Source organism: Ixodes scapularis, unplaced genomic scaffold (genome assembly GCF_016920785.2).
Source record: "Ixodes scapularis isolate PalLabHiFi unplaced genomic scaffold, ASM1692078v2 PGA_scaffold12__126_contigs__length_90152505, whole genome shotgun sequence".
Lineage (NCBI taxonomy): Eukaryota > Metazoa > Arthropoda > Arachnida > Ixodida > Ixodidae > Ixodes > Ixodes scapularis.
In genome coordinates this window covers 1109213-1123980 of record NW_024609838.1, presented here as the reverse complement: position 1 = coordinate 1123980, position 14768 = coordinate 1109213, and the positions used below count along the sequence as shown (strand labels likewise).

The window sequence follows — 14768 nt, the reverse complement described above, 5'->3', positions numbered from 1 at the left end:
GGCGTACGGCGATGGTGCGCTTTTCACGCTGTCTCATTTATCCGATCAGCTCGTAGCGTCGGCTGCGTCTGCACTTAAAATAAAACAAAGTATAAGAACTCTTTTTTTTTTATCGCCTGACCTTTACAAGTTTGCCAGAAAAAGGGCATGCCTGAGCAACAGACGTTAATGCCGAAGGTCGCTCCGGTCGCCATAACTCTACAGTAAAGTTGTGGACGCGCGTGTGACGCATCAGTATAGCGCCGCCGCGCAGCGCGCGCCTACGCGCCGCGCTGAAGGGGGCCGGATTCCCCGAACTTTCGAGTCTAGAGGAATCAAAAAAGGCCCCTCTGGCCCGCCGCGGGCACTTGCGGCAGTAGCAGTGGCAGTAGTAGACTAGTCCCCGAGCCCAGAATGGTAATGAACCCTTCCATCCGGTTTCCTGGATGGACTGGCTGATGCGCCGAGGCGGACAACGAAGTTGAACTCCACGAGGTGAACTCCACGAGGTCTGCCGAAGACAAACACGGAGCCATTTTATATTCCGTCACCACCTGGCGCCGAGACCTAGCCACAGTGGCGATAGGTGGCGCAAGCCACCGCCCAATTTTATAAGGTTGAGCGGTGTGCATCCACCCATCAGTCATAAACCAGCGACGAAGGGCGTTCGTCCGTTCTAGACTGTATTTTGTCTCGCGCCTGCTTTTGTCCACGACTCTCTCCTCCAGCCGGAATCAGACGAAAATCCACACGCCGCTGCCACAAATGACAAAAGGCAACTCCGCACAAGCCTCCGCGCTACCCGAATAACTCGCCTCTTGCTCGTCGGGTGCGACTGCCAAAGGTTGCAGCCGAGCCGTCTCTGCATATGTTTCCACGCCACTCACCTGTAGCAGTTCCTTGACGACCTGGTAGCGTTGTCGCTCGTCCGGTATGTCCTCGAGCTTTCGTGTCATCCGTCCGAGCAGCCTCTGAACGACCCCGGCAGTCTGGAGGATGTCACCTCCCAGGAGCGACTTGGTCCTCGTGATCACTTCAAGCTCCACGGCCAAGCTGACAACCGAATCGCCGTCTTCCGTCTGCAAGACCGAAAAAAACAGAAAAGGACAAGACGAGGACCAAGGTCAAACGACAGCTCGAAAACCAGTTGTGGCCATGGCCCCTTCGGGAGGAGGTGGGGTACCATTGAGACAACCGCGGTACAAAGGGGCTTCCTTGTTCAACTCGTTCGCGTCGTGTTTATTGATGTTCAAAGGACCGCCACTTGGCGTGACCGTGCGTCTCGATGCGTTCCGAGAACTACAGTCGAATTGAATCTGCACGCTTGCTACGCAACTCCCCGCCTTATTATTATTACTATTATTATTTATGTTTATATTTGCCGTGTGTAGCATCGGCGTGCATCCGGCGAATACATACACCGCTATGGTGGTTTTTGTTTGCTGCTCTAGATTCTAAGTTTTGACTTTTATATATCTTGAAAACGCCAACCGTCTTAACTCGGACAAGACCGCACTGCAGGAAGGAATTTGTTATAATAAATGAGAAGGCAGAAAGTCAGCTTCCCTCCCCCCTTTTCAGCTTTCACCTCTAATACTCAGCGAGATTTTTAATAGCGCAAAGTGATAGTTTTCAAAAGACATTTTGATGCCCGAACGTTTGTAGCACAACTTGCTCGAGAAGCTATGTAGTGCTTATACACCTTCCCAGTACTTATCAAGAATGCTAAAAATGCATAGCCACTAAACTGCGCATGTCCACAAGGCGTTCTACAGCCCGGTACACCAAGATGGGAGCGTCCAGAGGGCCATCCTTGGAATGGCGATTAGGTTCCTATCGTTAGAGTCGGTCCTAATGACCTTCACGAAACCACGGTATCACTCAGAGTCAGAATACAAGAATACTACAACGTTTACCGAGGAAAATTTAAGACAAGTCCGAGCACTGCCATTTCGAAACTTGAGCCTCGAGGCACCTTACCCTGGATTTTAGGTTCTCCATCCAGACGGAGTAGCAGGCGCTCAAGTCGGGAACGTCCGATTCCCACGATGGCGGATTTCCCGGTGCGCAGTTCCATCTCGCGTGACCTGTACATTTAACGAACAAAGTGTAAGGGCGCAAGTGAGCAGCTGTAAGTTCATCCTTGTCGAATTACCCGAGACTGCGGCGACGACAGGAAAACGACAGGAAGAAGGAAAGGGGTCTCAAACACAGCTAAAGTTTATTGTCAAACAATCCACTTATCGTGGGTGTGAACTAAAAAATAAAGTGGGGAAAGGGAGAAATGGGGAAGACGCGAACCCGCCAGCGAAGCTCTCTCCAGGACAAAGCCGCCATGGAACTGAAAACCTAAAGTTTCCAGAGTTTCCGGGTAAGCCCCGTGTCTTGAGATTTTGAGGTTGCACATAGGACAGAGGCCATCAGACTCCTCGATAGATCTCAAGAGCTATTAGCGAGAATGGTTTCTCGCAGTCTGTGGAAGGGTCCGAACCACTAGCACTGTCCATGACTGACTATCAATGGTATTGTAGATTCTATTTGTAATAAAACAACTGGAAACCCGAATCTACAGATGGCTTCCACTGACGCCACATCAGCTATCACCGTGGTGGCCTTGCCCTTGAGCGCGCACTTTTTGCAGCCTACATTTTGCACAACATTTTTTTTTCTCGGCAAGAACAAGTAGGAAAGAACACTGGCATGGCACGACGACGTCACATGCAAGGGACAGAAACTTATATGACAAAGACATTCTCTTTAAAGTGTCTGGCCCCTCATCCGCTCATGTTTCTTTATCTCCCTTTCTTCCTTCCGCAGTCTGGGACTTCTAAACGTCCGGAAATGCTAACCTCGCATAACGTACCGTGTGAATCAACGCGGGTTGAGTAAACGCAGCAAAAACATACGATGAATATTGTCATCCGGCAGCTTTTTATGTATACCAGAGTCGGCGGCGCGTTCCTGACAATACCGAAGGTCACGCGTTTTAATTGTGTCATGCATGAAGGCGCCGATGATGATCGAAACGGCAAGGATCTTTCTCAGTCGCCAAAGTATCAGGATGGAATCTCTTCGCAATGGTCAACACGAAGCTGGAGACAAGGACGTCCCGTACCTATGGCTCCATTGGGACACCGCTGGACAGCCACGTCACCGGCACGTGTCCAGTTCCAGAAGCTGTTTCTGGACTGCATCGGCGGACAAAAGTCCCGGTGCAGTAAGGGGAAGCCACTCTCGGCGGCCACCGCTCTGTCAGGATCCTGGTAACGTCCTGGTGGAACACAAAGAGAGGATCTATAACACCATGCGTGGTTCATACTTAATGAATGGCCCAGGCGTAAATAGCGGTAGTAAATGACGAGTGTCAAATAATGACGAGGCCATTATAGAACCACTGAAGCCGGAGTCGCTCTGCTCATACATCCTCCAGAGTGTCTGCAAACTGTCGTTTGTATGATGTATAGCAGCGTGAGGCGGCTTTAACTGTGCATTTGTCCCTTTGTGATCCTGCGTCTTGTCAACATGATAGAGTATACAATGTCCTGCTATCACCACAGTGAATTGGCAATGCGCGTCTCCTTGTCGCAAACGTACAGGCTATTCATCCTTCGTGCCACCTCAAGTCCAGACGCAACGACGCCACGAGCTGATCGTACCAATCAGACGTCGTCAAAAGCGCACTATCATTAAGTTCGTCATGTTTCTGTATACGTGTTCTATCATGAACCAATCATAAACAAAAAATGCCTGATGACTTGCGATCTCGACGCTGCTAGATTAACCCCATTGCCTCGTAGCGTCGGCTGAAACGAAGTATAGATCCCTTCCTTAGACGACGTGTCCAAATTTTAACCGAGTCAACGTAAGGCAGTCTGTAGCTTGTCTTATTTCGCTATGGAGCAAAAGGCATGAAAACGAGCGGCACCTTTTGACATTAAAATCTCATAGAGTTTAGCTGTTACGTCAGTCAGCCTGGACCAAGGTTGCCAAGGACGCTAAGTTGAGGGTTCAGGCTAACAAGAGAGTCACCCGCGTGTGCTACAGACCTTGCACGGTGTTGCATCTATACATTCAGTGCACAAATTTCATCGGCGTACGGCGCTTGCACGATGATACATCTAACAAACAACGAGCAAGAACAATCACCTAAAAAGCGCGGACACCAACGGCGCGTACGAATTAAAAATGCTTCGGTATACGGCTGGCGCAAGAGCGGCCAACTCCAGTCCCTAATTAGGCCACACCGACGGCCGCCGCACAGCTCGAAAACGGACGCCCTCCCCGTTCGCTCCCCGACGACAGTTTCGCAACATCCGGGTCCTTCGGCCTAACGGCCACAGCACCTGCCGAAGATACTCTCGTGGAAAACGTGCGATAATGAAAAGCATTCTCGCACGCGCCGGCTGCGCTGCCCGCCTCCCTCCGCTGCCAGCTTCTAATTTCCCATCCACAAACGAATGTGATAACCGGCGTCTCGTCAAATGAAAATCGCGAGATACGAAAGGGAGGCGGAGGGGAAGGGGGCCACTAACGAGTTCTTCCCAACCAGAGTAATGGCCGCCAGCGTGCGCCATAGGCACCCCAACGAACGCGATGCGTCGTCCCTAGACTGAACCTAGGACAGCCCGAACTAAAGTATGGTCAAAGCCTCCGCCGCCGCGAGACGCATTGCACTGATCGGCGATTAGCGCCAATTATAAGCGACGGCGCTCGCGATTCGGAAAATTCCGCATGCAGCTGGGGACTGCCATTACGGCCTGGAAACGAGCTCCAATAATGGTTTCTTTCCCTGCGGAAGGGGTTTTCTGCACTTGGTTCACAGACGGCGCGACAGTCGCTACCTTTTCGCAATCTGGCCACCCCTCTTAAAGAGCTCAGGTGCCGTCTGCATGGTTTTTACGCTTGGACCACCACGCAAGGTGGCTGCCGGCGAGTTAGTAGCGCGCGTGCTTTGCATATAGATTAAAGATGGAGGCTGCATACGGCCAGGGCATTTGCGTAAGAGGGTATTAACGTCCCACCGAATGATGCCACAGCCTCTAGGACGAATGCATTACCTTGAACCACTTGAGATCTGCGATTCTGCGTGGTTCGCGCGTACTTGGTGCAAATAGTTTTTTTTTTTTATGTGCATTTGGAAATTGAAGAGATGAATCGAGCTAGCGTCTGTTCCCACGTTTGTCGTCTGTAGAATCTCTTCAGGCTGCGTTATCTAATGAGAAAGGAATGAGCAGGCACAAGTGCAGTGCCTTAGACTGTAATTTGAACGCAGGCGCACGGCCGGTACTTAAAAGAAGCCTAAGCAACGAAAGAGATGCCATTTTCACACCGGAGGTCACAGGACTATAAAGGAGGCATCCTGTCGCTCGTAACATAGGAGTGAAATTTTACTTTAGGGACCAATATTTGAAGCGGTCTTAAAGCAACGCTAAACCTTTTACGGCAATTCCCACCGACGACTGCTAATCGTACCGTAACCTGTTAATGACGGCAAAACAAAAAATGATGAGAGTCTTACCTCTTCCTAAAGGTGGAACGTCGTTGGGGATAGGCCTATCCGTCGAAGACACCGCACCGAACCTTCCGCCCCAACCGTCGCCGCCCACGGTCGTCGAAGACGCTTCCTCATCTTCAGACATCGTCCCAGACTTGGGAACGGCTTTCCGCCTCTCGGTCTCCGTCGCCGTCTCGGGCCTCTTCTGGTCCTTATGGGACCCGTTATGGTGCCGGTCTCGGTCAAAGCTCTGTCCTGGACCTTGTGGTCTTGCAGAGGACCGCTCAACTACCGGCGGCGCAGACGTCGTTGTGGATGTCGTAGGCGTTACAGACATCGTTGTCGATGAGGATGGGATGCGGCGGTCGCCGAACGTGTTCCTGGTTGTGGATGGCACGGCTGGACTTGGCGGCGATGTTGGCATTAATGGCGCGGGTGGCCTTTGGTACTGCGTGGCTGGGATGATGATATGCGGGCGCGCTGTGGTTGACGTTGTCGACGTCGAGAATGGCGTCGTGCTCGAAGTTGTCGTAGGAGACTCTGAGACAGGTTGAGGTAGAGGGACGCGATGGAGGAGAAACGTTAGACGGATCGCAGAGGAAGACCACAAAATAGCATTGTGGGTCATGCTCATTCCTGTTAAGTTTCCTTCTTTTTCTTATAATTTGGCAGCCCAACAGTTTAAATATGTTAGAAATATTTAAATGTGTGCAATTTACGGCTTTCTAGGTTTGAAGGAATCTATTACAATGAATGAGAGATCATTTAATGATCGATCTAATAAGTATGGCTGTGCTCTCCGTGGAAGTTACTTTTCCTATATTTGTTTTGTGAGTTACATTAAAGATGCGCGCAAAGTTGGCGTGATTCCTGAATACATATCCTCAATACATGACCTAGCAATCGAATATATTTCCTTGTAACACTACTGCCTTCAAGCATCCTTTATATGGTAATGGTTCGGTGATGGGTAAATCGCTAACGTACGCCTATCCAGACCTATTTTCTACAAAAATGTTCCGACTAATTTACGTTAGTCGTTGGGCTGCCATTCGCTACGTGTCTTAACGCATACTGGCATCAATAGCACTTTGAAATAGCGCGCTGCGACGTAGACCAACTTTGTTCGTCAGTATAACACCTCCCATGATGTTGGGTAGTAGAACACTGAGCATCATCAGTGAATGGCTATTGAGCAGGCACCAACTGCTTGACAGCAAAGCACCGTCTCTACAAGTGTCTGACAAATGAAAGTTGATCTACTCGCGCGTGATCGTCGTCATTGACAAAAATCTGATACAGCTTCTGTCACGGGAACATGTCGTTTTGTATCATCTTCATGTTAACTGGACAAATGAAAGGTAATGACCATGAAAATTTTCTTTACGTGGAAGTATGATAAACTCTTCATTTGATAATATACCACATGGGCCTGATGACAATTTGCTCAAACTTTATGAAGTTTGAGAACGTGTGCGTGTGCACGTCTAATGTGACCATCGATGTGCACGGCATTTCCCGTAGAAAAGCGATATGAGATTTCTATGAATGGGCATGTGACGACAAGAAATGAACAAAAGGTGTGTGATTGCAATCGGTGATGATGAGAAGCATGCGAAAGATGAGAAAAGCGGTGAAGCATTCCAAAGCCAGACGAGACGCAGCAGCAGCATGCACTTAAAAAAAACAGTACTACTGACTTCTCTTCGGTCTTTCAAATTAAACTCTAATGACGTTCGGTATGTGCTAGAATCGCGCAAACATGTGCATAGAGCGCCTCTTGCACACTTCCTCGCGGTAAATCCCTGGTTGTTGAAACGCAACGCCTCAAACACGCACTCGCACGCACACACACACTCAGACACAAACGCACCAACACACATACACGAACACAGAAGCAGCAGGCAGAATGAGGCGACTCCCAAGCTCGAGGTTGCGGACGAAAGGCACATGCTCAGCCAACAACGCACACATCAGACACACGCACGCACGCACGCGCTAAGCGCAGACGAAAACAGCGCAAAAACCAAGGAAAACAAAAAGTGTCGATGGCAGCTATAAACTCGCCGGTATACCACCCCAAAAACAAGGTGTACCGAACGAAGAGGGTTTTCGAGGAAACACAGGCCAGAAGGAAGCAGACAGGAAAACGATTCATGCCTGGGTACAGTGCTCCTCGTACTTGGCTGGAACGACCGTTGTTCATGCCCATAGGTCACCCGAAACGCGCAGCGGCTGCGGCTTCTAATGTCGCGAGGTCAACTACCCTCCTTAACCCGGCGGAGATTCTGCCGTTGGTGCAAACATAACGGCATTGAAAAGTTAAGGCAAATTAACACATCTATAGAATATATGTAGAAGAAATTGGTGAAGCTCTTCGGTTTCATCAACATCCTCAGATAATACAGACGTGGGCAATTAATATAACCGCGATGTCTCGCAGATCTCACAAAGTGAAGCAATCAACTGGAAGCTGCGCAGTGTTTCGACTGCCTGGGATCTTGAAAACAAATGCCACACAAATGCCTCACAGGTCCTTTGCAAGGAGAAAAAAAAAAGATGATGAACCAACTCTTCATTAAATTATGGTACAAATGCAGTACTTAATTTAAACCTACATGATACCTACTATCGGTCCATTTATGCTTCCGGTCTTCTAATGGATAACTGCGATTTAGAACGTCGCTAGTAACTGAGCCAGCTGGCTTGTCCCCTTGACAACTCTCGCCGCAAACCGCGGTGAAACAGCGCGGCTCGCGTGTTCCAGTTAAGCTAGAGGAGCACCTAGAACGCGACAAGGACACGAACGCTCCGGCATGGGGCCAGTACCTGCGATGCACTGGTAGTGCGCCTCCAGGTACTTGAAGGTACCCGGGCAGGGATCGCCAAAGAGGGCGGTGGAAGCGGGTAGACTGCATTGTCTCTGCATACCGCAGCTTCAGAGAAAAACGAAAGGGTGCCGGAGTTTTAGTACCTGCGACCCGACCCATACCAACACCTCCCAGATAAACAAGACCGTAGGGCTGAATTTCTAACGACAGCTGAACAGGCAAACGCGAGGCACCGACTGGCGAGGAGTGCCACGCTATCTGGAACGTATCTTCGTCTGGTGCATGGTGGAAGAGAGAGAGAAAGTTGACTGAACGGCACCGCCTCCCCGCGGAGCAAGTGTGTTGAAGATTCGCTCCCATTTCTGACAAATGTCGTGAGATGGCGCAACACGACAAGAGCTCGAGGAACCGTCCTTATTCGCCCACAGGTTTTCAAGGCAGGCGCGACGGCGCCTGCGCGCCGAGCCCCGACCCAACAGTGTCCTGCCGGGAGATGCGGGAAGCCTGAGTGGAATCTCGAGCCTTGTTCCGACACTTCTCTCTTCTTCCACCGTGACCTGGGGATAACCCCTTGTGTGTTTAGCGTCCTATCGCGCCGTCAAAAGTGGTTCCGAATCGGCAATAAATGACGTCACAGAAGTCGGCCTTGTCATGCTGTCGCACGTGGCGATCCTGGCGGTTGGGGCTAAAAGTGCCGGCAACAATTACGAGCCAACGCGCGTGGCGCTGTCGTCGCGGAGTCCCAACTCCTTCTGCGGCAGAACAGACGGCTGCCACGTATACACCACCGGTATACCGTGACACTGCCACGATCGCGGCCGGCCACAAACATGGCACTTCTACGACGTCATCTGGCGGAAATAAGGGACCACTTTTGAGGACGCGGTGAACACACCGGTCGGAGACGCGTTCCAGGCAGCGTACGAGCGCAGCGTACGGCTGAGACTCCTGCCCTCAGTGATAGCAGACAAGTTCCAGCCAAATGTCCACGCAGCGCCCGTGACCAATCCGTGCACTGCGTTGGCCTTCTTTAGGTGACGTAGAAACTCCAGCCCTCCGGCCTTGTTATCCAGAAGCTGTTGCCCATGTACGTCGGTTGTATGCGAACACTTTTTGTTCTCAGTGGTGGACGCGCGGACAAATAATGCGCGGGGAGATGGAAACACTACAAAGAAAAACGCCGCGTCATCGCGGTGCCCAGAGGAAAGGTTACCATTGCTGCCGTTGCTACGTCCTCACGTCAGTTCCCCAATGCGTTCCGCAACTAAGATATTCTACGGCCTGACGAATTCTTGTGTTTGTTTAGCATTTCGCATGCAGAGTTACGTCATTTATTGAAAACGTTATCCGAGCGTTCTTTGTTTGTTTGTTTTGTTTTGTTTTTTTTTAGATTTCCCGTCAGGTCCAAGGACAGCGCTGACAACTTCTCCAGCCACCGGTGAAGGCGCTTTCTCTAATTTCAGATTGTTATATTGGTAATCCTCTCCTACCTAAAAGCCTCCACGAGTCTCCCTAGTTTTGAGAAAAGTTCCCGCCACGAAACGAAGTATATTCGTTCAGCGGCGCTTCTGTTCGACGCCAGTTAATGTTTGCTCAAACACTGCCTTCATTTTAATGAGGCGGACGCGTGTGCCACTAAATCAGCAGACGAAAATTTTTAAATCTCACCGTAGGCGCTAAAAAAAAAAAAAAAAGTCCATTAGACACTGCTTCAATACATCACGGAACCACGCCAAGCCCCTCCCCCTGTGTTATCGCCGCAGAACCATCGGACTCTCCCCAAATTAGTCCTCGAATCAGGGAAGGGAACAACCACTTCCCTTTCCTCCGCACGTTACACGGAAGGACCTTGCACCCCCCCTCCCTCTTCTGACTGTCCTCTCCTTCCTTCTTACAAGTACAACACTGTTCAACGGTCACGCTCCATCAGTTCCTTAATCACTCGTGATGGCGCTCCGCAGTTTCGGGACCATCCCTAATTGTAGGTCCCCGAGATGGAACCGAACCGAAGGGTCCGTGCCAACGAACCCTTCAACTCCAGGCGAGGCTTAGAATCGACTCGCCGAGCGTCGTACCATGACCGTGTTTACGATTAGGCTTAGGGGGGGCGGTGGCGCTTCCAGATCGACAACGCATGTTTCGGGAGGTCGCCTAGGGAAAGTAGGGGAAGGCGCCCTCCCGCCGCGGCCCCCCGACGACCGACATACGCAGCAATGGCGTCTGTGTGTCTGTGAAAGAGTGCGGGGAGGCGGATTAACGAGAGGGGAGGTCTGTTCAATTAATCCCATTCCACCGAACCTTAATTCTCGGGACCGTTAATCCGAGAGCGTTGCTCCGTGCCCCTAATCCCGCGGATTGCGAAGCTGAAAATGTGACCGGAGGCGTTCCCGCTGGGAACGTTCCAGAAGTTAAGGGCGTCTTCTTTATTTTGTATTTTTGTTGTAGCGCTATTCTAATTTGTATATATTCGCCGGAAGTCGTAGTTGCCCTCAAGATAGCATCAGAAAGGCTTCGTTCACATCAGCTGTAAGAGGGTCAGTGGTTCGGGCGTCTGCTAACGCTGTTGGGTTCTATCAAGGAACACCCTGCCCTCAAACTATCACCTCCTGTCCTATCACTTGTCTAATTGTAGATGGGAGTTCGTGAATTAAAGGTATCGCTTGATGACACCATGTTTTAGTATCTTTTACGTTGTCATTGCGTTGTTTAGTTAGATCTCTTCGTCGCTTTGTGCATTATATCGCCGGGCTACATCAGCCACCCCAACTGTTACAAGGCTGGTAGAATTTGAATTATTATTACCAAGAGGCACGGGCTTTAAGGGCCAGTACTGTGAAATGAATCGCGAGCCTTATTCATTGCGCAATCTTATTTTATTTCATTGGGGAATAACCTCGTACCCGCGGTACACAAAAGAAAGAAAAAAACTGAATTGGAGGAATTGATTAAGGAAATATGTCGGGCAGCTTTTCCCTCTGTCTGCTACAAACACAGATAGTACCGCTATCTGGTTAATTTATTCATTTCGTCTGCCAGCATTGGACTCAACGTGGAGAACTTAGCAACGTAGCAAGGGTTCTACAAACTCATAGCAGTGGACTATTTTACATGGACACACAAGAAATAACAGCAGAGCCACCTAGACAACAACTTCAAAACGCAGACATCGCAGAAGCAATTGAATTACTTCAGAAGCGGTTTTTTTAAAACAACATAAATTCCCTCAAAACAAAAATAAAATTTAAGTTTAGATGTATAACTACGTGACCCAGTTTCGCAAAAATGCGTCACATGGTTATGTTGTCTAGGGGGCGCTGCCAACGCTGTACCTTAACCTGGTCTGAGCGTCGTCGAAAGACGGCAGAAAGTTCGTTAGTCTGCTGCTTATAAACGTAACCAAGCGTTGCGAAGACGTACTACAGGAATTTCGTCAGACGGTCAGGCTTGCAACCCACGAGGGTCGTCACATATCTCTGTCACCTTGGTTTGCTGCGACCCTGCTAGAGGCTCCAGATTGCTTTGAGTGTCCGCTGATTCAGTAAACACGAACTAACCCAATATTCGTTCGCCTGTCTCCACTATGCTCGTTTTCACCTCCAAAAAAAGAAAGTTGAGCAAGTTTTGAGCGTTGTTCATACACCACGCGAAAAAGTTCTTACAGGTTTTGGGTGTTGGAGGAAGAAGTGGTGCTTTTGGCGTTTGTAACGCGTACGTCTGGATGAGATAACAATCTATATAATCCAGAAGGCAGCTACATATATTTTAAGTATATATATACATAAAGGAGTATAAATTAGGAATGGTGCGCGAGGAGCCGGACCTCTTTATACTACGGTACCTGAGGTGACAACGAGTACAGTCTCTGAATAGTGCCACGACACCGCGATTTCGATGTTTTGCTTGCTGCAAAAAAAGTCCCTATATTATTTGTTTTTAATCCAACAGTAGTTATGCAAAAATAATAATGAAAGAAAGAAGAGCTCACTCAGAAGATCGCTAATTTGTACGGCCACTATTTTAAGAGAAACGAGCGTATTAATCGATAGGTGGAGAAACCACGGCGAGCAGTGATTCCAGCTTACACAGTTCGTTCACAATAAGAAACATAAACGCGAGAGAGCACCGATTCGATCAACGAAAAGGTTCCAGTTACGTTACTTCGCGGATTACTTGGAGCGAAATTGAAACCTCACTGGGTGGCGCAAGCTGCCTTCCAATTCAGCCTCCACGAGTCGTCTATTTGGTAGGTAATGACTCTGCAATGATTCGAGCGGTACGCCTGCGCAACGTTTGGACACAGTGAGTAATGACAAAAGAAGTCGCAAAGCGTCAACATGACGGCGTCTGCGAGCGGAGGACCCGGTGAGAGCGAAGCGATGACGGTGATGTGTCGGGTGTAATATTACTCCCCGTGGGGAGCAAACCAACCTAGCTGACAGCGGAACTGCACCTCTAAGTACTTAAAGGTGCCAGGGCAAGGGTCACCGAAGGTCAGGCTGTCCACAAGGACCCGACAACTGGTGTTCAGGTGACACCTGGGGTGCAAACACATCCGCTAAGCACTCCGACGTCACGGCACCAAACGAAACGCAAGTCGCGTAAGGCGAAATAATTAAACATTCTCTTGCTAGGTGAAAAAAAAAATATATATATATATATATGCAATTTTACACAAGTCATATACGATGCTAACAACCAAAACATGTTTCTGCTAAAATACATAATCTTGTAAAATGTATAACGATACAAACAAAGTTAGCGAATCAGAACAAATGTTCAACCTATTTTGGTACCGGGAAAATAATTGTTCGACTAACAAGTTAGGAAATAAACATTTGCTTTTATATTCATCCAAGTTTGTCCTAAAACGGGTTGCTATCTAGACAAACAAAATGCTTGCATTACGTGTAAAAAGAAAATTGAGAAGTAAATTTTTCGTGACTTTGGAGCGATTACTGCTCCAAAGCTGATCGCATTTTTCCTTTGAGCTTTAGAGCATATATTATATCGCCTACATGTTCCGCTTTCCGAATGAAAAAAAAAAAAAAAAAAACGCAAAATGGTCCGTCTGAAAAATAAAGAAGATTAGCCGACGTACACATACATATTGCACAAAAACACATATTCTTTGCATAAAACAACAATCACTCATGAAAACGATCCAATCATGGCAAAGTAACGACAATTAAACAAAACTAAGGCCCAGAGTTGTTCCCGGTTAGGGATTGGCAGCAAATTCCCTTTTTGTTGAGCAGCACAGGAAGATTAAATACATACTTTTGTTCATTCGTTACCTACTTAGGTTTCCTAGGGCTAAGCACCGGGAATGAACCAAACCAAAAGATCACCTTTTTTTTAACATTTCACCCGTTATACCATCCATCCACTAGCGTTTTTTGTGTTGGTGGGTCACAAAAGTCGAGTTCAATGCACCAAACGGCGCTCAAACCACCAGGCTAAATTATGAACACAAGGTCTGTCTTCAGTAGCTAAAGCAGACCGAAACTCTTACAGGCCAATTAAACCGCGTCAAGAACTACATCCAAGCTCATGCGAGCACTGTGAGCAACAACAGTCTGTCTTCTTTCTTCTGCAAAAAAAGACGCTATCGAAAGGGTGTTTTTACGGGCTTTCACTCTAAAAGGATGTTTTTTACGGCCTTGTACTCCATTGGAAAGGGTGTTTTTACGGGCTTTCACGCCGCTCGAGAAGAGTGTTACGTCAAGGTCAGTGCCCATCGACCATTCGAGCGTCACTCTAAAGATAAACTTCAAAAGCTTTCGCGATCGAAGAGTACATAAAACGGCTAATAAAGAAAAAAAACGACGAATCCAGCCGATAGGCATCTTAAAGTATAGGAGTCCACAGCGAACGAAGAAGATAACGAGTACACCCCGACGAGTTTGTTGATAAGAAAGATCTGAACTTAAAAGTTCCAATTCCGTTCTAGGATAAAGTCAACTAGACCCCTTCCCCTTTTTTTTACCCCATTAACATAAAAATAACAAAAAAAACTGAAATTATCGAAAAATGAGCGTAACATTTAAATAAAATAAACACACATCCAAACAAGAGCAATTCTAATTTTATCACTGCCGGGGTAAAAAAGAAGAAAAAAAATAGTCGAGGCGAATGAATTAAATCGAGATCGCAGGAATCGCCGACACTCCAAATTGGAACCTAAGCTGCCAAAAAAAAAAAGAACAAAAAACAAAGATCGATAATAAAATTTAAATTGGAGAGTGTCAAGTGCGTTCCGCGCGTGTGTGTGCGCGCGTGCGTGTGAGAAATATAATTCTATCCAATTTCGTTTGTTATTTATGACTTCAAAATTCCCCACCACTCAATCAGGCAAGATAAATTGGTTCAACTGCGGGGACACTCACGTTGGAATGAGATATATATAGTTCCAAAACGTCCAACCGAAGTTGCGCGTATTCAAACGTGTTTCGCTGCCGTCCCGT

The 14768-nt window shown here is 48.3% G+C and overlaps 1 protein-coding gene across 1 annotated transcript in view; it reads right to left on the bottom strand.

The window, feature by feature from the left end:
- The window catches only part of LOC8040777 (adhesion G protein-coupled receptor L1), a 75804-nt gene that overhangs the window by 49710 nt on the left and 11326 nt on the right, over positions 1-14768 (bottom strand). Inside the window, exons 2-6 of the mRNA XM_040205825.2 lie at positions 12733-12839; positions 5498-6013; positions 3095-3250; positions 1960-2066; positions 867-1058 (exon numbers count right to left, since the gene is read on the bottom strand). Coding sequence (XP_040061759.2) covers positions 867-1058; positions 1960-2066; positions 3095-3250; positions 5498-6013; positions 12733-12839 — 1078 coding nt within the window. The remainder of the gene's footprint in view (positions 1-866; positions 1059-1959; positions 2067-3094; positions 3251-5497; positions 6014-12732; positions 12840-14768) is intronic.